This window comes from Aethina tumida, chromosome 6 (assembly GCF_024364675.1).
Source record: "Aethina tumida isolate Nest 87 chromosome 6, icAetTumi1.1, whole genome shotgun sequence".
Taxonomy (NCBI): domain Eukaryota; kingdom Metazoa; phylum Arthropoda; class Insecta; order Coleoptera; family Nitidulidae; genus Aethina; species Aethina tumida.
In genome coordinates this window covers 10,188,732-10,211,858 of record NC_065440.1, presented here as the reverse complement: position 1 = coordinate 10,211,858, position 23,127 = coordinate 10,188,732, and the positions used below count along the sequence as shown (strand labels likewise).

Sequence of the window (23,127 nt, the reverse complement as noted above, 5' to 3'; positions counted from 1 at the left end):
TGTTTAATCAAATTGGGCATTGTGTACTTACTTAGGTTACAATAATGCAACACTTTAATGAACCACAAGCACAATATCGATACGTGAAGTGTCCGAAAGACGATAAAACACTGTCGTCCCTCGTTTTTCAATAAATTACCCCTGCAATTGCCCCTTCTTATAATTTAAAAATAATCGATAGCGGTTGAATTAATAAATAAACTAATACCAATCAATAGATATTAAGCGTGTTTATGGCTATCCTTTCGTATTTCTTGGGGGGAGTCGCTTAGACTTAAAATATTTATGACGCTATTAATAACTTAGAACGACTTCGGACGTAATTGAACTGCAATTTTGTTATAACGTCGTCTTCGACGTATTTCAAAGGCAATATGTAGAAGTAGTTTCCTTCACGACAATAATTTTCAACATATATAAAAACTAATTATAGAAGATTTTCTTAATATTGTAACTAAAAATTACCAAATTTATTTAAGAATTATTTTAATTTTTAATAGATAAGTCAGTTGCAATATTATTTTAATAATTATTAGTAGTTAAAGAATTGACATTCAACATTTTATAGATTTAGAAGTTATAGACATATGAAACTAATCATCAAACATTTAGGTGTATCACCTCGTATATTACAAAAATAATTATTCAAAAATATGCAAAATAATCTATTATCACCTCTGGTTTACTTTATTTTCTTTGCATAATACATTTTAATATATTTTTTCAGTATATTTTAAAAATTAAGTATGAATAATTATATTTATAATTGTTTTGGATAATATAAGTAAACCTTAATAATAAATATACTTATATATAAGATTTATGTCAACAAAACAATATACAGAAAAGCATTAATAAAGTAATATAAACATTTATCAACATTACACAAATGTTAATTATGGTAGTTTACCAAACATGGATTTTGTCCTAGTTTTTTTGCACTGTGTTTTTATGAAGGTAACCCAAATATAAAAATTTAAAAAAAATGTCTAACACATCCATTAAAAAAATTACATTTTTTATACTTAGTTTTTTTTACACTGTTTATTTTATGAAAGTAACCTGAATATAAAAATTTAAAAAAAATGTCTAACATCCATTAAAAAATTACATTTTTTATACATTTCATGTAACTTTCGTTACACAGAGTGGCTCATTTAATGTATGGTAGTACGTATGTAAGTTTATCTAAAAAGATAATCATGGATAATTTACATACTATAAAATTGATTTGTATATTACCTAATTAAAATCTACTTTATCATTTTTAAAGTAAAAAATTAAAAAAAGAATGAATGAATTGAATTCATTATCCTCTCAAATAAATATCTTATTAATAAGTCTGTTACAAATTTATATATATATATATATATATATATATATATATATATATATATATATATATATATATATCAAATTACTTACATTCTAAAAAAAAGATGAAAAATGTCTCAGAATATTTGATGCTGATTTAATTCTATAGTCTTAAAAAACTTTTCATTTAAAAATTAGTTCTCGATTAAAGTGAAAATATTGAGAATATTTGATATTGACTTTAGGACGTTTTTTTATGAAATAATAAGTTTCTCATTAAAATTAGCCTCTTTCAGGCTGCGATTAATGTGAATTAAATATCACATTTCGTTAATTAACCTGATTCTTCTAATTAACTAACTAAATTATGAATTAAGAGGTGAAAAATATCTGAGAATATTTAATGTTCACTTAAAGTACTAGTTTTAAAGCTGTTTTTTATTAAAAAAGTAGTTCTTTCAAAATATATTTCATACTTAATTTTAACATTATACTTTTATTAAAAAATTAGGTCTCTATTAAAATTAACATTTTTCAAAGTATATTACAAGCTATTGACCCTCTGACAAAATTAAAGCTCCTATTTTGCTTATTAAATTCTTCTGATAAAATTAACTAACTAAATCATGATTTAAAAAGACTTTTTTATTAATAAAATAAGTTTTTCTAATCTTAAAAATATATTCTATATGAGTAAGTATGGGACAGAATTAAAGGTCACATTTTACTATTAAATACTTTAAATTAACTAATTACATTTGCTAATTAAAAGGTGAAAAATATCTGAGAATATTTGATATTGGTTTAAGTTAACAGGGGAAGTTTTATCATAAAAATAAATTATCCGTTTAGTTTAGCTTTCTTCATATAATTTGGATATTAATAAGTCTGTGGCAGATTTAAAAGGTCACATTTTGCTTATTCAACACTTCTTATTGTTAAAATTAAGTAACTAAATTATGGATTAAAATGGACAAAAATATCTGATAATTTTGATTTGATTTAACTCATTAGTTTTGGGACAATTTCTGTTAAAAAATAACTTTTCTATTGAAATTAACATATTTCAAAATATATTCTATATTTGTAAGACTGCTGCATAATTAAATGTTACATTTTGCTAATTAAATATTTCTAATTCTCTAAATCAACCAACTAAATTATGTATTAAAAAGTGAAAAATATCTGATTATTTGATTTAGATATAAGTAAATAGTTTTAGGGCAATTTTTATTACAAAAATAAGTTGTCCATACATGTAACTTGAATATTAGTAAATCTGTGACAGATTTAAAAGGTCACATTTTCCTTATTCAACACTTCTTATTGTTAAAATTAAGTAACTAAATTATGGATTAAAAGGTGAAAAATATCTGAGAGTATCTGAATCGATTTAACTCACTAGTTTTGGGATAATTTCTTTTAAAAAATAACTCCTCCATTGAAATTAACATTTTTCAAAATATATTCTATTTTAGTAAGACTGCTGCATAATTAAAGGTTACATTTTACTAATTACATACTTCTAATTCCCTAAATCAACTAACTAAATTATGAATTAAAAAGTGAAAAATATCTGAGATTATTTGATGTAGATATAAGTCAACAGTTTTGGGGTAATTTTTAGTACAAAAATAAATTGTCGATAGAGTGTAACTTTTTTCATGTAACTTGAATGTTAATAAGTCTGTGACAGACTTAAAAGGTCACATTTTCCTTATTCAATACTTCTTATTATCAAAATTAAGTAACTAAATTATGGATTAAAAGGTGAAAAATATCTGAGAGTATCTAAATCGATTTAACTCACTAGTTTTGGGATAATTTCTTTTAAAAAATAACTCCCCCATTGAAATTAACATTTTTCAAAATATATTCTACTTTAGTAAGACTGCTGTATAATTAAAGGTTACATTTTACTAATTACATACTTCTAATCCCCTAAATCAGCTAACTAAATTATGAATTAAAAAGTGAAAAATATCTGAGATTATTTGATGTAGATATAAGTCAACAGTTTTGGGGTAATTTTTAGTACAAAAATAAATTGTCGATAGAGTGTAACTTTTTTCATGTAACTTGAATGTTAATAAGTCTGTGACAGACTTAAAAGGTCACATTTTCCTTATTCAATACTTCTTATTATCAAAATTAAGTAACTAAATTATGGATTAAAAGGTGAAAAATATCTGAGAGTATCTAAATCGATTTAACTCACTAGTTTTGGGATAATTTCTTTTAAAAAATAACTCCCCCATTGAAATTAACATTTTTCAAAATATATTCTACTTTAGTAAGACTGCTGCATAATTAAAGGTTACATTTTACTAATTACATACTTCTAATCCCCTAAATCAGCTAACTAAATTATGAATTAAAAAGTGAAAAATATCTGAGATTATTTGATGTAGATATAAGTCAACAGTTTTGGGGTAATTTTTAGTACAAAAATAAATTGTCGATAGAGTGTAACTTTTTTCATGTAACTTGAATGTTAGTAAGTCTGCGACAGATTTAAAAGGTCACATTTTCCTTATTCAACACTTCTTATTGTCAAAATTAAGTATCTAAATTATGGATTAAATGGTGAAAAATATCTGAGAGTATCTGAATCGATTTAACTCACTAGTTTTGGGATAACTTTTTTTAAAAAATAACTCCTCCATTGAAATTAACATTTTTCAAAATATATTCTATTTTAGTAAGACTGCTGTATAATTAAAAGTTACATTTTGCTAATTAAATACTTCTAATTCCCTAAATCAACTAAGTAAATTATGGATGAAAAAGTGAAAAATATCTGAGATTATTTGATATAGATATAAGTCAACAGTTTTAGGGCAATTTTTATTACTTCTTTGGTATTGATTTAATTCAATAGTTTAGGACAATTTCTGTTAAAAAATAATCTTTTAAATTTATTTATTTCTTATGTAAGCATACTAAACTTAAATTTTCTTATTATGAAAAATTTAAGATATTTTATAGTATGCTTACATAAGAAATAAGTACATTTAAAAAGTATATTATTCAAGTATAATTTATTAATTAATTTAATATAATAATTTATATTAATTAATTTATATTTAATATAATTTATTTATTATAGAAATTATAATATTTTAATATTATATAAAAATAATAATAATGTACTCTTCTGGTTTTAGTTATATTGAGTTCAGTGAACCAGAAGAGTACATTATTATAATTTTTATAATCAATAAATTATATTATATAGAAATTAATAATATTATATTTAATTAATTAATAAATTAAATAATTAAATAATATATTTTTTAAATATACTTATTTCTTATGTAAGCATACTATAAAATATTTTTAATTTTTCATAATAATAAAATTTAAGATCACCAATTGTAACAACAGGGAACAAAAATTTATTCTTAAATGTTTTATAATAAATAATTGTTGTGCAAAAATTATATAAATATATATTCGAAGAACTTACCACTTCTACACATTTTCGACAACTACAGTGCGAATCTTGCATCACACAATTTATTTGTTTAAAATCATGGACTTGCATGTTAATAAATGTAATTTACAAGAAGGAGACGAATTGGCAACCTTTTCTTTAAGGTTACGACAAAATTTGTTGCTTTTATTTGTTACAATATTAGATATTTTAGGAGGACATGTAATGAAGTAACAAATTGTTTAGTCTTTATTTTTAATCAATAATTTAATCATTTTCAACAACATTTTGTCATCCTCAAATTTTCAGTCCTGTACCGTTAAAAATCGATTGATTTTTGAGTAAAACATCTCGAGATGGCATTTTGGACATCATCCAAATTGTCCAATTTTTGTCACTAAGTCACCCATTTTTCGTCTTCAGTGATCAAACGATCAATAAACGGTACTGTAGGGTACTACTTTTTTGAGTTTGTTCTCTTCGGACAGATTAAGGAGGACCCAAACATATGCTTTTCCTAATTTTCCAACCTGTTATAAATATTACTGGATGGTCAACCAAGGTTGGTTAAGGGTGTTTGACAGTTCTTTGATTCTTTGACATGGATTTGCTTCCACTTCACCCCTTAGCAAATCATTGTCTAAGGTCGTTGGTCATCCAGAGAGTATTTTGAATATTTATTGAATAAGAATAAATAAAATAGGGTATTTTTAGAAATAAATAACAAGAAATCCAAAAATAATATTTATTGTTTCGTAAAAATATACATATAAATATAATATACACCTTATCCAAAATTGAAAAAAAAGACATACACAATTGTAAAGGCTATCTACAAAATAAATAGATGCAGTTATTTGCCACCCTTAAAAAATTAATGACAAATCCTTGCTTAGAATGAATTGGGATTAATTTGAAGTACATATAATATATATATATAATATCCAGGTACGGGTGAGAATAAAATTAAATCATAGAAAATTTCCCCATTCTAATTTTTTTTTTTTTAAATGATTGAGCAAAATGAATATTGTGTTACAGATTCGTGAGTTGATGCGTGGCAAATTTCAAGACGCCGTAGAGCGACACTATTTTGAAGATGGTTTGGAACCAATACAACCTACAAAAAATTAAATACGTTAAATATAAAACTGATGGTAATGTTTTAATGAGACTACTAACTTGTTTAATTTTGATCTAGCTTGTGGCAGACTGCTGATGTCGTCCTTCAGGACGTACTGTCTGACGCCCAAAATGAACTGCCTGACGTAAGGGTCCCAATTGAAGCCGTTGGACGCCCTCATGTCTATTTCGAAGTTTTCGCCGTCCTCAGCGTGCGTCACGGCGTGTATCAAGCCTTCCATGTGGGACACTTGGAACTGCCATTCGTTTGTCGAGAAGAACTTTCCCGCGTCCAGGGCGTTATAAAATTTGTTCGAAAGTTTCAATAACCTAAAAAATATTGAGCATTATGACTTGTATAATTTACATCTATTTGAATATATTTTTTTATAATGTTGATTTTGATTGGAAGAGTGGGAAGTACATCACCAACGTTACAGAGTTTATTTTTAGAAGAGGTGTTCTGCTTCTTTATAAAAAAGTAATATAGACCCCATTGGAGACTCAAAAGAAGTTTCAAAATGTTAAATGGGTTATTAGAAACAAAAAATGAATTGATTGCAATAATTCTCGTAAGTCAGAACAAAGGATTGAACCTGGTAAACCTGGAGGAACAGTACTTAAAGCAAATCTTAAGTCAAGAAAGATTTTAATGAGTTTATCATGGACTGCACGTGTAATGACACATATTGACCATCTTTCAAGAGGTCAAATCATCAATATAAATGCCTACTAGTCACAAGTTGGTCAAGTTCATGAAAAACTGCTCAAAGACAACCCCCAATAGTCCAACAGAAGAGATGTTTAGCTTCTTTATAACAAAGCAAGATAGACCCCATTGAAGACTCAAAGGAAGCTTCAAAATGTTAAATGGGTTATTAAAAACAAAAAATGAATTGATTGCAATCATTCTCGTCAGTCAGGACAAAGAGTTGAAGCTGGTAAACCTGGAGGAACAGTACTTAAAGCAAATCTTAAGTCAAGAAAGATTTTAATGAGTTTATGATGGACTGCACGTGGAATGACACATATTGACCATCTTTCAAGAGGTTAAATTACCAATGTAAATGCCTACTAGTCACAAGTTGATCAAGTTCATGAAAAACTACTCAAAGACAACCTTCAATGGTCAACAGAAGAGGTGTTCTGCTTCTTCATAACAAAGCAAAATAGACCTCATTGGAGACTCAAAGGAAGCTTCAAAATATTAAATGGGTTATTAAAAACAAAAAATGAATTGATTGCAATCATTCTCGTCAGTCAGGACAAAGAGTTGAAGCTGGTAAACCTGGAGGAACAGTACTTAAAGCAAATCTTAAGTCAAGAAAGATTTTAATGAGTTTATGATGGACTGCACGTGGAATGACACATATTGACCATCTTTCAAGAGGTTAAATTACCAATGTAAATGCCTACTAGTCACAAGTTGATCAAGTTCATGAAAAACTACTCAAAGACAACCTTCAATGGTCAACAGAAGAGGTGTTCCGCTTCTTTATAATAAAGCAAGATAGACCTCATTGGAGACTCAAAGGAAGCTTCATAATGTTAAATGAGTTATTAAAAACAAAAAATGAATTGATTGCAATACTTCTCGTCAGTCAGAACAAAGGGTTGAAGCTGGTGAACCTGGAGGAACAGTTTTTAAAGCAAATCTTAGCTCAAGAAAGATTTTAATGAGTTTATGATGGACTGCACGTAGAATTACACATATTGACCATCTTTGAAGAGGTCAAATCACCAATATAAATGCTTACTAGTCACAAGTTGATCAATTTCATGAAAAACTACTCAAAGTCAACCTTCAATGGTCAACAGAAGAGGCGTTCTGCTTTTTTATAACAAAGCAAAATAGACCTCATTGGAGACTCAAAGGAAGCTTCAAAGTATTAAATGGGTTATTAAGAACAAAAAATGAATTGATTGCAACAATTCTCGTCAGGCAGAACAAAGGGTTGAAGCTGGTAAACCAGGAGGAACAGTATTTAAAGCAAATCTTAGCTCAAGAAAGATTTTAATGAGTTTATGATGGACTGCACGTAGAATTACACATATTGACCATCTTTGAAGAGGTCAAATCACCAATATAAATGCTTACTAGTCACAAGTTGATCAATTTCATGAAAAACTACTCAAAGTCAACCTTCAATGGTCAACAGAAGAGGCGTTCTGCTTTTTTATAACAAAGCAAAATAGACCTCATTGGAGACTCAAAGGAAGCTTCAAAATATTAAATGGGTTATTAAGAACAAAAAATGAATTGATTGCAACAATTCTCGTCAGGCAGAACAAAGGGTTGAAGCTGGTAAACCAGGAGGAACAGTATTTAAAGCAAATCTTTACTCAAGAAAGATTATAATGAGTTTATGATGGACTGCACGTGGAATTACACATATTGACCATCTTTCAAGAGGTCAAATTACCAATGTAAATGCCTACTAGTCACAAGTTGATCAAGTTCATGAAAAACTACTCAAAGACAAACTCCAATGATCAACAGAAGAGATGTTCTGCTTCTTTATAACAAAGTTGGAAACTCAAAGAAAGCTTCAAAATGTTAAATAGTATATTTCTTGATGTGACACTCATTTATTTTTGTTAATATTCAATATTGACACGAAATTGCTGATTATAACCTAATCTAATATTTTACTTACATAGGTTTCTGTCTGGTGCAAAACAAGAAACAATCTAATAGAATAGCTGGAAGAGTGACGAACATGGTTGCACAAAGATAATGCATGAATCGATTAGTTCTGTATGTAAAACTCGGGTACCATGTCACGTATTTACTTGGATACTCCACTGAATATTTGTGGGTTAACTCTCCAAAGTATTTCCAAGTAATGGGATTCATATTACTACTGGTGCAGTTGTAGACTCTCATGGTGTTTGACCTACAAAATTACCAGTTGTTAAGTGTTAACTTTTAATCATGGAGGAACCATTTACCTGTATGCTGCTGTATGCCATGCCGCTGTGATAATCGTGTTGACTACAATATCAACAGGAATCAGGTCCATTTTACACTTTTCATCACATATAATTGATTTGATGGTGCCTCTTCCACATTCCATTAAAATGCCAGTAATGCCGCTTATATTATCAACCCAACCAGGATATGGTTCTTTCCAAGCTGAGGTTACTGCAATCACAATTATTTATTAATAAGTAGTAACTGACTTTGAGTGATGCTTACTTATGGATGGTCGCACGACGCAGGTGGGTATAATGGAGGAGTTCTCCGACACCACATGCTCTGCCATTGCTTTGGTCAATGTATAAGTGTTTGGATGCTTTCCCTGAAACCACAAATGTTGAAGATGGTGCCACATTAACATATGATAACTCTTAAACTTACCAAAATCTGCTTGGACAGCTGCTCGATGGCTGAATCAGGAAGCACGTCCACACAACTCATAATAGCATCCGGATCATAAGGTGGATCGTACACAATCTCCTCGATGGTTTCTTTGTCGGAATTACTGAACGCCGTCGATATATGTACGAAACTCTACAATTGAAACGTATTTATCCATTTTTTTAAAGACATCCGATGATACTTGCCTTCAAATTTTTGACTTCTTTGCATAATTCAACTACTCTCTTGGTTCCTAACGTGTTTAAAGTTACGGCGCACTTTAAATCTTCATTGAACCTATGACAAACAATTGGTGATTATAGAAAGAAATTAAATTGAAATTGATATCTTACTTTACTGTTGCAGCAGAATGAAAGACGATATTCACGTTATCGATTATGAATTTCCTATCTATATCGCTTATTCCTAAATTCTTGGTGGAAACATCCCCTGAGATTATTTTCACTTTGTCAAACACGTATGGATCCTTTTCTCTAATTCTATTGAATACCTGAAATTAAATTGATTGGGTCAAATTACGTCTATGGTTGTTTTCATGGCATTTTTAACAGTTTAAACTTTTGTAAGGAAAGAATCCAAAGATTTAAGAGTTATGGGAACAAGATTTACTTGAAATTGTCACTCCACCAGATAGAAGCTCAGTTGTTTGAGTGGTTATGAGAGGCTACGAAGAATCTGCCTTATCTACAATTCATTGTAGTCTTGTGTTCTTTCCTATCCAAAATTTCAACTTTTTAATGCAGACTTTGACACAGATATTTAGGACATTTTGGGAAGAAGTGTTGATAAATTTATTTTAAAGATTGTAAAACATGACCTGAAGGTAGTTTGAAGAATTAAATCAAAGAAAAACCTATAACATACATCATACAAATCTATCCCAAGACATGTTGGGCAACGAAGAGAATTTTGTTCCACATAAAATTAAATTTGAATTTAGTTCAATGTTTATGATCAATGTCTAAGATATATGATCTATAGAAGAAGATTTCCAACAAACAACAGTGAATAAGGCAACAATGTTCACTTGAAATTGTCTCATTATTAGGTCACTAGGACTCCACCAAACAAAACCACATCTGGTTGCTGAGTAGTTATACTAACAAAGATAAAGGTGAAACATGGATTGACATAGAAGCTCAGTTGTTTGAGAGGTTGTGAGAGTCAAGGAGGAGTCAATTTTGTCTACAATTTATTGTAGAGTCTTGAGTTATTTCTACCCAAATTTTCAACTATTTAATGCAGACATTGGCACAGATATTTGGGACATTTTGGGAAGAAGTGTTGATAAATTCGTTTTAAAAATTGTAAAACATGACCTGAAGGTAGTTTGAAGAATTAAATCAAAGAAAAACCTACCACATACATCATATAATCTATCCCAAGACATGTTGGGCAACGAAGAGAATTTTGTTCCTCATAAAATTAAATTTGAATTTAGTTCAATGTTTATGATCAATGTCTAAGATGTATGGTTTATAGAAGAAGATTTCCAACAAACAACAGTGAATAAGGCTACAAGGTTCACTTAAATTTGTCTCATTATAAGGTCACTTGGACTCCACCAAACAAAACCACATCTCGCTGCTGAGTAGTTATACTAACAAAGATAAAGGTGAAACATGGATTGACATAGAAGCTCAGTTGTTTGAGAGGTTGTGAGAGTCAAGGAGGAGTCAATTTTATCTACAATTTATTGTAGAGTCTTGAGTTATTTCCTACCCAAATTTTCAACTATTTAATGCAGACATTGACACAGAGATATTTGGGACATTTTGGGAAGAAGTGTTGATAAATTCGTTTTAAAAATTGTAAAACATGACCTGAAGGTAGTTTGTAGCATTAAATCAAAGAAAAACCTACCACATACATCATACAATCTATCCCAAGACATGTTGGATAACGAAGAGAATTTTGTTCCCCATAAAATTAAAGTTGAATTTAGTTCAATGCTTATGATCAATGTCTAAGATATATGGTCTATAGAAGAAGATTTCCAACAAACAACAGTGAATAAGGCAACAAGGTTCACTTGAAATTGTCTCATTATAAGGTCACTTGGTCTCCACCAAACAAAACCACATCTGGCTGCTGAGTAGTTATACTAACAAAGATAAAGGTGAAACATGGATTGACATAGAAGCTCAGTTGTTTGAGAGGTTGTGAGAGTCAAGGAGGAGTCAATTTTGTCTACAATTTATTGTAGAGTCTTAAGTTATTTCCTACCCAAATTTTCAACTATTTAATGCAGACATTGGCACAGATATTTGGAACATTTTGGGAAGAAGTGTTGATAAATTCGTTTTAAAGATTGTAAAACATGACCTGAAGGTAATTTGAAGAATTAAATCAAAGAAAAACCTACCACATGCATCATACAATCTATCCCAAGACATGTTGGGCAACGATGAGAATTTTGTTCCTCATAAAATTAAAGTTGAATTTAGTTCAATGTTTCTGATCAATGTCTAAGATATATGGCTTATAGAAGAAGATTTCCAACAAACAACAGTGAATAAGGCTACAAGGTTCACTTGAAATTGTCTCATTATAAGGTCACTTGGGCTCCACCAAACAAAACCACATCTGGCTGCTGAGTAGTTATACTAACAAAGATAAAGGTGAAACATGGATTGAAATAGAAGCTCAGTTGTTTGAGAGGTTGTGAGAGTCAAGGAGGAGTCAATTTTGTCTACAATTTATTGTAGAGTCTTGAGTTATTTCCTACCAAAATCTTCAACTATTTAATGCAGACATTGACACAGATATTTGGGACATTTTGGGAAGAAGTGTTGATAAATTCGTTTTAAAGATTGTAAAATATGACCTGAAGGTAGTTTGAAGAATTAAATCAAAGAAAAACCTACCACATACATCATACAATCTATCCCAAGACATGTTGGGCAACGAAGAGAATTTTGTTCCTCATAAAATTAAATTTGAATTTAGTTCAATGTTTATGATCAATGTCTAAGATATATGGTCTATAGAAGAAGATTTCCAACAAACAACAGTGAATAAGGCAACAAGGTTCACTTGAAATTGTCTCATTATAAGGTCACTTGGACTCCACCAAACAAAACCACATCTGACTGCAGAGTAGTTATACTAACAAAGATAGAGGTGAAACATGGATTGACATAGAAGCTCAGTTGTTTGAGAGGTTGTGAGAGTCAAGGAGGAGTCAATTTTGTCTACAATTTATTGTAGAGTCTTGAGTTATTTCCTACCCAAATTTTCAACTATTTAATGCAGACATTGACACAGATATTTGGAACATTTTGGGAAGAAGTGTTGATAAATTCGTTTTAAAGATTGTAAAACATGACCTGAAGGTAATTTGAAGAATTAAATCAAAGAAAAACCTACCACATGCATCATACAATCTATCCCAAGACATGTTGGGCAACGATGAGAATTTTGTTCCACATAAAATTAAATTTGAATTTAGTTCAATGTTTATGATCAATGTCTAAGATATATGATCTATAGAAGAAGATTTCCAACAAACAACAGTGAATAAGGCTACAAGGTTCACTTGAAATTGTCTCATTATAAGGTCACTTGGGCTCCACCAAACAAAACCACATCTGGCTGCTGAGTAGTTATACTAACAAAGATAAAGGTGAAACATGGATTGAAATAGAAGCTCAGTTGTTTGAGAGGTTGTGAGAGTCAAGGAGGAGTCAATTTTGTCTACAATTTATTGTAGAGTCTTGAGTTATTTCTACCCAAATTTTCAACTATTTAATGCAGACATTGGCACAGATATTTGGGACATTTTGGGAAGAAGTGTTGATAAATTCGTTTTAAAGATTGTAAAATATGACCTGAAGGTAGTTTGAAGAATTAAATCAAAGAAAAACCTACCACATACATCATACAATCTATCCCAAGACATGTTGGGCAACGAAGAGAATTTTGTTCCTCATAAAATTAAATTTGAATTTAGTTCAATGTTTATGATCAATGTCTAAGATGTATGGTTTATAGAAGAAGATTTCCAACAAACAACAGTGAATAAGGCTACAAGGTTCACTTAAATTTGTCTCATTAAAAGGTCACTTTTTGTCTACAATTTATTGTAGAGTCTTGAGTTATTTCCTACCCAAATTTTCAACTATTTAATGCAGACATTGACACAGAGATATTTGGGACATTTTGGGAAGAAGTGTTGATAAATTCGTTTTAAAAATTGTAAAACATGACCTGAAGGTAGTTTGTAGCATTAAATCAAAGAAAAACCTACCACATACATCATACAATCTATCCCAAGACATGTTGGATAACGAAGAGAATTTTGTTCCCCATAAAATTAAAGTTGAATTTAGTTCAATGCTTATGATCAATGTCTAAGATATATGGTCTATAGAAGAAGATTTCCAACAAACAACAGTGAATAAGGCAACAAGGTTCACTTGAAATTGTCTCATTATAAGGTCACTTGGTCTCCACCAAACAAAACCACATCTCGCTGCTGAGTAGTTATACTAACAAAGATAAAGGTGAAACATGGATTGACATAGAAGCTCAGTTGTTTGAGAGGTTGTGAGAGTCAAGGAGGAGTCAATTTTATCTACAATTTATTGTAGAGTCTTGAGTTATTTCCTACCCAAATTTTCAACTATTTAATGCAGACATTGACACAGAGATATTTGGGACATTTTGGGAAGAAGTGTTGATAAATTCGTTTTAAAAATTGTAAAACATGACCTGAAGGTAGTTTGTAGCATTAAATCAAAGAAAAACCTACCACATACATCATACAATCTATCCCAAGACATGTTGGATAACGAAGAGAATTTTGTTCCCCATAAAATTAAAGTTGAATTTAGTTCAATGCTTATGATCAATGTCTAAGATATATGGTCTATAGAAGAAGATTTCCAACAAACAACAGTGAATAAGGCAACAAGGTTCACTTGAAATTGTCTCATTATAAGGTCACTTGGTCTCCACCAAACAAAACCACATCTGGCTGCTGAGTAGTTATACTAACAAAGATAAAGGTGAAACATGGATTGACATAGAAGCTCAGTTGTTTGAGAGGTTGTGAGAGTCAAGGAGGAGTCAATTTTGTCTACAATTTATTGTAGAGTCTTAAGTTATTTCCTACCCAAATTTTCAACTATTTAATGCAGACATTGGCACAGATATTTGGAACATTTTGGGAAGAAGTGTTGATAAATTCGTTTTAAAGATTGTAAAACATGACCTGAAGGTAATTTGAAGAATTAAATCAAAGAAAAACCTACCACATGCATCATACAATCTATCCCAAGACATGTTGGGCAACGATGAGAATTTTGTTCCTCATAAAATTAAAGTTGAATTTAGTTCAATGTTTCTGATCAATGTCTAAGATATATGGCTTATAGAAGAAGATTTCCAACAAACAACAGTGAATAAGGCTACAAGGTTCACTTGAAATTGTCTCATTATAAGGTCACTTGGGCTCCACCAAACAAAACCACATCTGGCTGCTGAGTAGTTATACTAACAAAGATAAAGGTGAAACATGGATTGAAATAGAAGCTCAGTTGTTTGAGAGGTTGTGAGAGTCAAGGAGGAGTCAATTTTGTCTACAATTTATTGTAGAGTCTTGAGTTATTTCCTACCAAAATCTTCAACTATTTAATGCAGACATTGACACAGAGATATTTGGGACATTTTGGGAAGAAGTGTTGATAAATTCGTTTTAAAAATTGTAAAACATGACCTGAAGGTAGTTTGTAGCATTAAATCAAAGAAAAACCTACCACATACATCATACAATCTATCCCAAGACATGTTGGATAACGAAGAGAATTTTGTTCCCCATAAAATTAAAGTTGAATTTAGTTCAATGCTTATGATCAATGTCTAAGATATATGGTCTATAGAAGAAGATTTCCAACAAACAACAGTGAATAAGGCAACAAGGTTCACTTGAAATTGTCTCATTATAAGGTCACTTGGTCTCCACCAAACAAAACCACATCTGGCTGCTGAGTAGTTATACTAACAAAGATAAAGGTGAAACATGGATTGACATAGAAGCTCAGTTGTTTGAGAGGTTGTGAGAGTCAAGGAGGAGTCAATTTTGTCTACAATTTATTGTAGAGTCTTAAGTTATTTCCTACCCAAATTTTCAACTATTTAATGCAGACATTGGCACAGATATTTGGAACATTTTGGGAAGAAGTGTTGATAAATTCGTTTTAAAGATTGTAAAACATGACCTGAAGGTAATTTGAAGAATTAAATCAAAGAAAAACCTACCACATGCATCATACAATCTATCCCAAGACATGTTGGGCAACGATGAGAATTTTGTTCCTCATAAAATTAAAGTTGAATTTAGTTCAATGTTTCTGATCAATGTCTAAGATATATGGCTTATAGAAGAAGATTTCCAACAAACAACAGTGAATAAGGCTACAAGGTTCACTTGAAATTGTCTCATTATAAGGTCACTTGGGCTCCACCAAACAAAACCACATCTGGCTGCTGAGTAGTTATACTAACAAAGATAAAGGTGAAACATGGATTGAAATAGAAGCTCAGTTGTTTGAGAGGTTGTGAGAGTCAAGGAGGAGTCAATTTTGTCTACAATTTATTGTAGAGTCTTGAGTTATTTCCTACCAAAATCTTCAACTATTTAATGCAGACATTGACACAGATATTTGGGACATTTTGGGAAGAAGTGTTGATAAATTCGTTTTAAAGATTGTAAAATATGACCTGAAGGTAGTTTGAAGAATTAAATCAAAGAAAAACCTACCACATACATCATACAATCTATCCCAAGACATGTTGGGCAACGAAGAGAATTTTGTTCCTCATAAAATTAAATTTGAATTTAGTTCAATGTTTATGATCAATGTCTAAGATATATGGTCTATAGAAGAAGATTTCCAACAAACAACAGTGAATAAGGCAACAAGGTTCACTTGAAATTGTCTCATTATAAGGTCACTTGGACTCCACCAAACAAAACCACATCTGACTGCAGAGTAGTTATACTAACAAAGATAGAGGTGAAACATGGATTGACATAGAAGCTCAGTTGTTTGAGAGGTTGTGAGAGTCAAGGAGGAGTCAATTTTGTCTACAATTTATTGTAGAGTCTTGAGTTATTTCCTACCCAAATTTTCAACTATTTAATGCAGACATTGACACAGATATTTGGAACATTTTGGGAAGAAGTGTTGATAAATTCGTTTTAAAGATTGTAAAACATGACCTGAAGGTAATTTGAAGAATTAAATCAAAGAAAAACCTACCACATGCATCATACAATCTATCCCAAGACATGTTGGGCAACGATGAGAATTTTGTTCCACATAAAATTAAATTTGAATTTAGTTCAATGTTTATGATCAATGTCTAAGATATATGATCTATAGAAGAAGATTTCCAACAAACAACAGTGAATAAGGCTACAAGGTTCACTTGAAATTGTCTCATTATAAGGTCACTTGGGCTCCACCAAACAAAACCACATCTGGCTGCTGAGTAGTTATACTAACAAAGATAAAGGTGAAACATGGATTGAAATAGAAGCTCAGTTGTTTGAGAGGTTGTGAGAGTCAAGGAGGAGTCAATTTTGTCTACAATTTATTGTAGAGTCTTGAGTTATTTCTACCCAAATTTTCAACTATTTAATGCAGACATTGGCACAGATATTTGGGACATTTTGGGAAGAAGTGTTGATAAATTCGTTTTAAAGATTGTAAAATATGACCTGAAGGTAGTTTGAAGAATTAAATCAAAGAAAAACCTACCACATACATCATACAATCTATCCCAAGACATGTTGGGCAACGAAGAGAATTTTGTTCCTCATAAAATTAAATTTGAATTTAGTTCAATGTTTATGATCAATGTCTAAGATGTATGGTTTATAGAAGAAGATTTCCAACAAACAACAGTGAATAAGGCTACAAGGTTCACTTAAATTTGTCTCATTATAAGGTCACTTTTTGTCTACAATTTATTGTAGAGTCTTGAGTTATTTCCTACCCAAATTTTCAACTATTTAATGCAGACATTGACACAGATATTTGGAACATTTTGGGAAGAAGTGTTGATAAATTCGTTTTAAAGATTGTAAAACATGACCTGAAGGTAATTTGAAGAATTAAATCAAAGAAAAACCTACCACATGCATCATACAATCTATCCCAAGACATGTTGGGCAACGATGAGAATTTTGTTCCTCATAAAATTAAAGTTGAATTTAGTTCAATGTTTCTGATCAATGTCTAAGATATATGGCTTATAGAAGAAGATTTCCAACAAACAACAGTGAATAAGGCTACAAGGTTCACTTGAAATTGTCTCATTATAAGGTCACTTGGGCTCCACCAAACAAAACCACATCTGGCTGCTGAGTAGTTATACTAACAAAGATAAAGGTGAAACATGGATTGAAATAGAAGCTCAGTTGTTTGAGAGGTTGTGAGAGTCAAGGAGGAGTCAATTTTGTCTACAATTTATTGTAGAGTCTTGAGTTATTTCCTACCAAAATCTTCAACTATTTAATGCAGACATTGACACAGATATTTGGGACATTTTGGGAAGAAGTGTTGATAAATTCGTTTTAAAGATTGTAAAATATGACCTGAAGGTAGTTTGAAGAATTAAATCAAAGAAAAACCTACCACATACATCATACAATCTATCCCAAGACATGTTGGGCAACGAAGAGAATTTTGTTCCTCATAAAATTAAATTTGAATTTAGTTCAATGTTTATGATCAATGTCTAAGATATATGGTCTATAGAAGAAGATTTCCAACAAACAACAGTGAATAAGGCAACAAGGTTCACTTGAAATTGTCTCATTATAAGGTCACTTGGACTCCACCAAACAAAACCACATCTGACTGCAGAGTAGTTATACTAACAAAGATAGAGGTGAAACATGGATTGACATAGAAGCTCAGTTGTTTGAGAGGTTGTGAGAGTCAAGGAGGAGTCAATTTTGTCTACAATTTATTGTAGAGTCTTGAGTTATTTCCTACCCAAATTTTCAACTATTTAATGCAGACATTGACACAGATATTTGGAACATTTTGGGAAGAAGTGTTGATAAATTCGTTTTAAAGATTGTAAAACATGACCTGAAGGTAATTTGAAGAATTAAATCAAAGAAAAACCTACCACATGCATCATACAATCTATCCCAAGACATGTTGGGCAACGATGAGAATTTTGTTCCTCATAAAATTAAAGTTGAATTTAGTTCAATGTTTCTGATCAATGTCTAAGATACATGGCTTATAGAAGAAGATTTCCAACAAACAACAGTGAATAAGGCTACAAGGTTCACTTGAAATTGTCTCATTATAAGGTCACTTGGGCTCCACCAAACAAAACCACATCTGGCTGCTGAGTAGTTATACTAACAAAGATAAAGGTGAAACATGGATTGAAATAGAAGCTCAGTTGTTTGAGAGGTTGTGAGAGTCAAGGAGGAGTGAATTTTGTCTACAATTTATTGTAGAGTCTTGAGTTATTTCCTACCAAAATCTTCAACTATTTAATGCAGACATTGACACAGATATTTGGGACATTTTGGGAAGAAGTGTTGATAAATTCGTTTTAAAGATTGTAAAATATGACCTGAAGGTAGTTTGAAGAATTAAATCAAAGAAAAACCTACCACATACATCATACAATCTATCCCAAGAGATGTTGGGCAACGAAGAGAATTTTGTTCCTCATAAAATTAAATTTGAATTTAGTTCAATGTTTATGATCAATGTCTAAGATATATGGTCTATAGAAGAAGATTTCCAACAAACAACAGTGAATAAGGCAACAAGGTTCACTTGAAATTGTCTCATTATAAGGTCACTTGGACTCCACCAAACAAAACCACATCTGACTGCAGAGTAGTTATACTAACAAAGATAGAGGTGAAACATGGATTGACATAGAAGCTCAGTTGTTTGAGAGGTTGTGAGAGTCAAGGAGGAGTCAATTTTGTCTACAATTTATTGTAGAGTCTTGAGTTATTTCCTACCCAAATTTTCAACTATTTAATGCAGACATTGACACAGATATTTGGAACATTTTGGGAAGAAGTGTTGATAAATTCGTTTTAAAAATTGTAAAACATGACCTGAAGGTAGTTTGTAGCATTAAATTAAAGAAAAACGTACCATATACATCATACAATCTATCCCAAGACATGTTGGGCAACGACGAGAATTTTGTTCCTCATAAAATTAAAGTTGAATTTAGTTCAATGTTTATGATCAATGTCTAAGATATATGGCTTATAGAAGAAGATTTCCAACAAACAACAGTGAATAAGGCTACAAGGTTCACTTAAATTTGTCTCATTATAAGGTCACTTGGACTCCACCAAACAAAACCACATCTCGCTGCTGAGTAGTTATACTAACAAAGATAAAGGTGAAACATGGATTGACATAGAAGCTCAGTTGTTTGAGAGGTTATGAGAGTCAAGGAGGAGTCAATTTTATCTACAATTTATTGTAGAGTCTTGAGTTATTTCCTACCCAAATTTTCAACTATTTAATGCAGACATTGACACAGATATTTGGGACATTTTGGGAAGAAGTGTTGATAAATTCGTTTTAAAGATTGTAAAATATGACCTGAAGGTAGTTTGAAGAATTAAATCAAAGAAAAACCTACCACACACATAATACAATCTATCCCAAGACATGTTGGGCAACGAAGAGAATTTTGTTCCTCATAAAATTAAATTTGAATTTAGTTCAATGTTTATGATCAATGTCTAAGATATATAGTCTATAGAAGAAGATTTCCAACAAACAACAGTGAATAAGGCAACAAGGTTCACTTGAAATTGTCTCATTATAAGGTCACTTGGACACCACCAAACAAAACCACATCTGGCTGCTGAGAAGTTATACTAACAAAGATAAAGGTGAAACATGGATTGACATAGAAGCTCAGTTGTTTGAGAGGTTATGAGAGTCAAGAAGAAGTCAATTTTATCTACAATTGACTATAGAGTCTTGAGTTATTTCCTAACCAAGTTTTCAACTATTTAATGCAGACATTGACACAGATATTTGGAACATTTTGAAAAGAAGTGTTGATAAATTCGTTTTAAAGATTGTAAAACATGACCAGAATGTAGTTCTAAGAATTAAATCAAAGAGAAACATATCACATACATCATTCAATCTCTACCAAGACATGTTGGACAACGAAGAGAATTGTTTCACATAAAACCAAAGGTAAATTTAGCTTATTTTCAAGATATGTATGTGTACTTAAACAGATATAAAATACTCACAGGATTTTTAAACAATTCCTTCAATCTTTGTTCGACAGCCATTCCCCTCTTCGGTCTCATCAACAAATAAATCGAATCCAATCCGGTGCATGTCCTCAGCAATTTTTCTACAAGAGCCTTCCCTACAAATCCAGTGGCGCCAGTTATGAAGATTTTCGTGTCATTGTAGAAGTCCGAGATGTTGTTCAGCGTGACGTCCTTGTTGCTGAAGACGTAGTTGTTGTTCAGGATCGCTTTGGAAGACTTTGGGGTCGAGTCCATAATGTAGCTTTCTTCGAATTTGCCCATGTTTTCTTTTTTTATTTTGTGTGATTTTCTAAAACAATTAGTCTAGGTTAAATAATTATTATATTAACGAAAATTAAATGAATCTCTAAACTCTTACTCGTAAGTTTCAACTTTTTGTGTATTTTCTAATGTAAGTTATCTGTAGTGCCTCATTCCACAATTTCTAAATTTGCTTCATGAATTTCGACAAGTCTTGTCAATTTAAATTTTATTTAATGTCAAAGTCTAAACCTCAATTTATGTTTTCTTTTTCAAAATAAATATATTTAGTAACATATAACACGTACAAGAAATAATAATAACAATATATCTCAAATATAATAATTTATCATATTATTTAATTTATTCAGAATAAATGTAATAACAATTAATTAGTTTTTTTATGTTTTATTATCTTAATTGTTTTTTTTCCTATTTCTATGAAATTATTAATAATCCAATATTCGACTATAATTAATTTAATTTAACAGACAGTAACCATTTCTTTCTTTTCTTTTTCATTGAACTTACCATCTCGAATTACTGAACTTGACCCAATTGTGGTACAAGTGAAATTATCACGAATTTTTGAAGAGATGAACTATGAGTAGGTCAATTCACTAATTATACATTAGAAGTCTTACAATAGAAATGAGTGAAAGTATTCGTGATACTTTTTTATTATTATGAAACTATAACATTAACACCAAAATGAATTTTAAATATTTTCTTATATTTTGAGTAAATTAGTAAATTAACGTATTCAAATTTGTAGTTTAAATGTGTATCAGTAAAATAATAGAATCATTATTATTTGCCTAATATCAATTAGAAAGTGAGACTATATTCTATTTATACGTACAGTAGTGGTCATAATTATAGGAACAATACGAACTGTAATACTTGAGTTGGACACCGGTACGTATAATGTTGAAATTATAATAAATATTATGAAGGTAAAGAAACAAAATATTATTTTTTTTTTTTTCGAAATTTTACAGAAAACAATTATTTCTAAAAATGTTATACAAAAATGTCTCTAAAAAAATAAATAAGGCATTGTGGGGTTTAAAAAACTCTAAATAATCTTTAAAATCACTTCTTAAAATTAATACTTCAACTTCTGAAACACCCTGTATAAATCAATATAATAGTAGTAATACTGGATGATTCACCTAAGTTATTCTTCAAAAGGAAAACTGAAAAAGATATTAATTTTTATAGTAATTATAATTTGACTTTATTGTAGAGTTTTGTGTTTTTTGTACCCAAATTTTCAACTATTTAATGCAGACATTGACACAGATATTTGGGACATTTTGGGAAGAAGTGTTGGTAAATTCTTTTTAAAGATTAAAAAACATGAACTGAAGGTAGTTTGAAGAATTAAATCAAAGGGAATCATACCACATACGTCATACAATCTGTGCCATGTATGTAATTAATATTTTATCATTTTTGAAACTAAAATCAACTAATGAATATAATGTTAATTAATAATAATAATTAAAAATAAATAAAAATATGCAATAAAATTTTTACGACCAAATTTTCAGTAATTAGCAAGTTAATTAAGATAAATTAATCTCATCGCAATATTCCCTATTACGTGACCATTTTTTTTTGTTCACATAATAAAAGCAACTAACAAATTTTCCACTGAATTTTAAAAACCTCTTAGTTCTTCGAATGTATTACATATACCACATAATTGTGTGCAACACCACTTTCACCTTCTACTACCGCAACCAAGATAAACATAACCGTTTATGATGTAAATTCTTTTAAAAAATATTTAATCAAACAGCACGATTCACTTTCATAAAAACGGATTTCATGTTAACACCCGATCCCGTCTTGCCGCATGTTGTAAGCTTGTTTTATTTATTTCAAGAAAACCTATCGTAACGGCCAATTAAAAAGTTTCAGCCCCGATTTCTAAAAACGAAAACCAAAATATATCGAGGCATTCACTTATGCATTAATAATGTTAATTAATTAATTAATTAATTAATTAGTTTGTTAGGAAAAAATTGTTCAATTGTGTTTTCACTCTTATTTTATTTTGTTATTATTCACGTAATTGTCTAACGCGCTGGCAAATTGCATCTAGAATGTATCATAAAGACTGAAGGAAAATTTGTGTCACTCTAACTAAATTTAGTCAATAACTAATGTATAAAGAGAAATAACACCCACGTTATAAAATTTAACACTTCTTCGCAACACTGATAGAAAAAGCTTAGATTATAGTATATCCTTTTTTTTCTATTTTTGTTTATACTCCTGATAATTCTGTTCAATATATCATAAAGACCGGAG

The 23,127-nt window shown here is 30.3% G+C and overlaps 1 protein-coding gene across 2 annotated transcripts in view; it reads right to left on the bottom strand.

The window, feature by feature from the left end:
• Positions 1-5,481: 5,481 nt before the first annotated feature.
• The window catches only part of LOC109606432 (putative fatty acyl-CoA reductase CG5065), a 34,887-nt gene continuing 17,241 nt past the window's right edge, over positions 5,482-23,127 (bottom strand). Inside the window, exons 1-10 of one of the 2 annotated variants that reach the window (XM_020022988.2) lie at positions 20,924-21,054; positions 20,539-20,854; positions 9,587-9,744; positions 9,440-9,530; positions 9,234-9,386; positions 9,072-9,174; positions 8,825-9,017; positions 8,530-8,769; positions 5,933-6,202; positions 5,482-5,870 (exon numbers count right to left, since the gene is read on the bottom strand). In XM_020022988.2, the coding sequence (XP_019878547.1) occupies positions 5,786-5,870; positions 5,933-6,202; positions 8,530-8,769; positions 8,825-9,017; positions 9,072-9,174; positions 9,234-9,386; positions 9,440-9,530; positions 9,587-9,744; positions 20,539-20,826 (1,581 nt within the window). In that variant the 5' untranslated portion in view covers positions 20,827-20,854; positions 20,924-21,054 and the 3' untranslated portion in view covers positions 5,482-5,785. Of the gene's footprint in view, positions 5,871-5,932; positions 6,203-8,529; positions 8,770-8,824; positions 9,018-9,071; positions 9,175-9,233; positions 9,387-9,439; positions 9,531-9,586; positions 9,745-20,538; positions 20,855-20,923; positions 21,055-23,127 lie in introns of those variants that run through there. The other variant, XM_049968855.1, reaches the window with a different exon arrangement.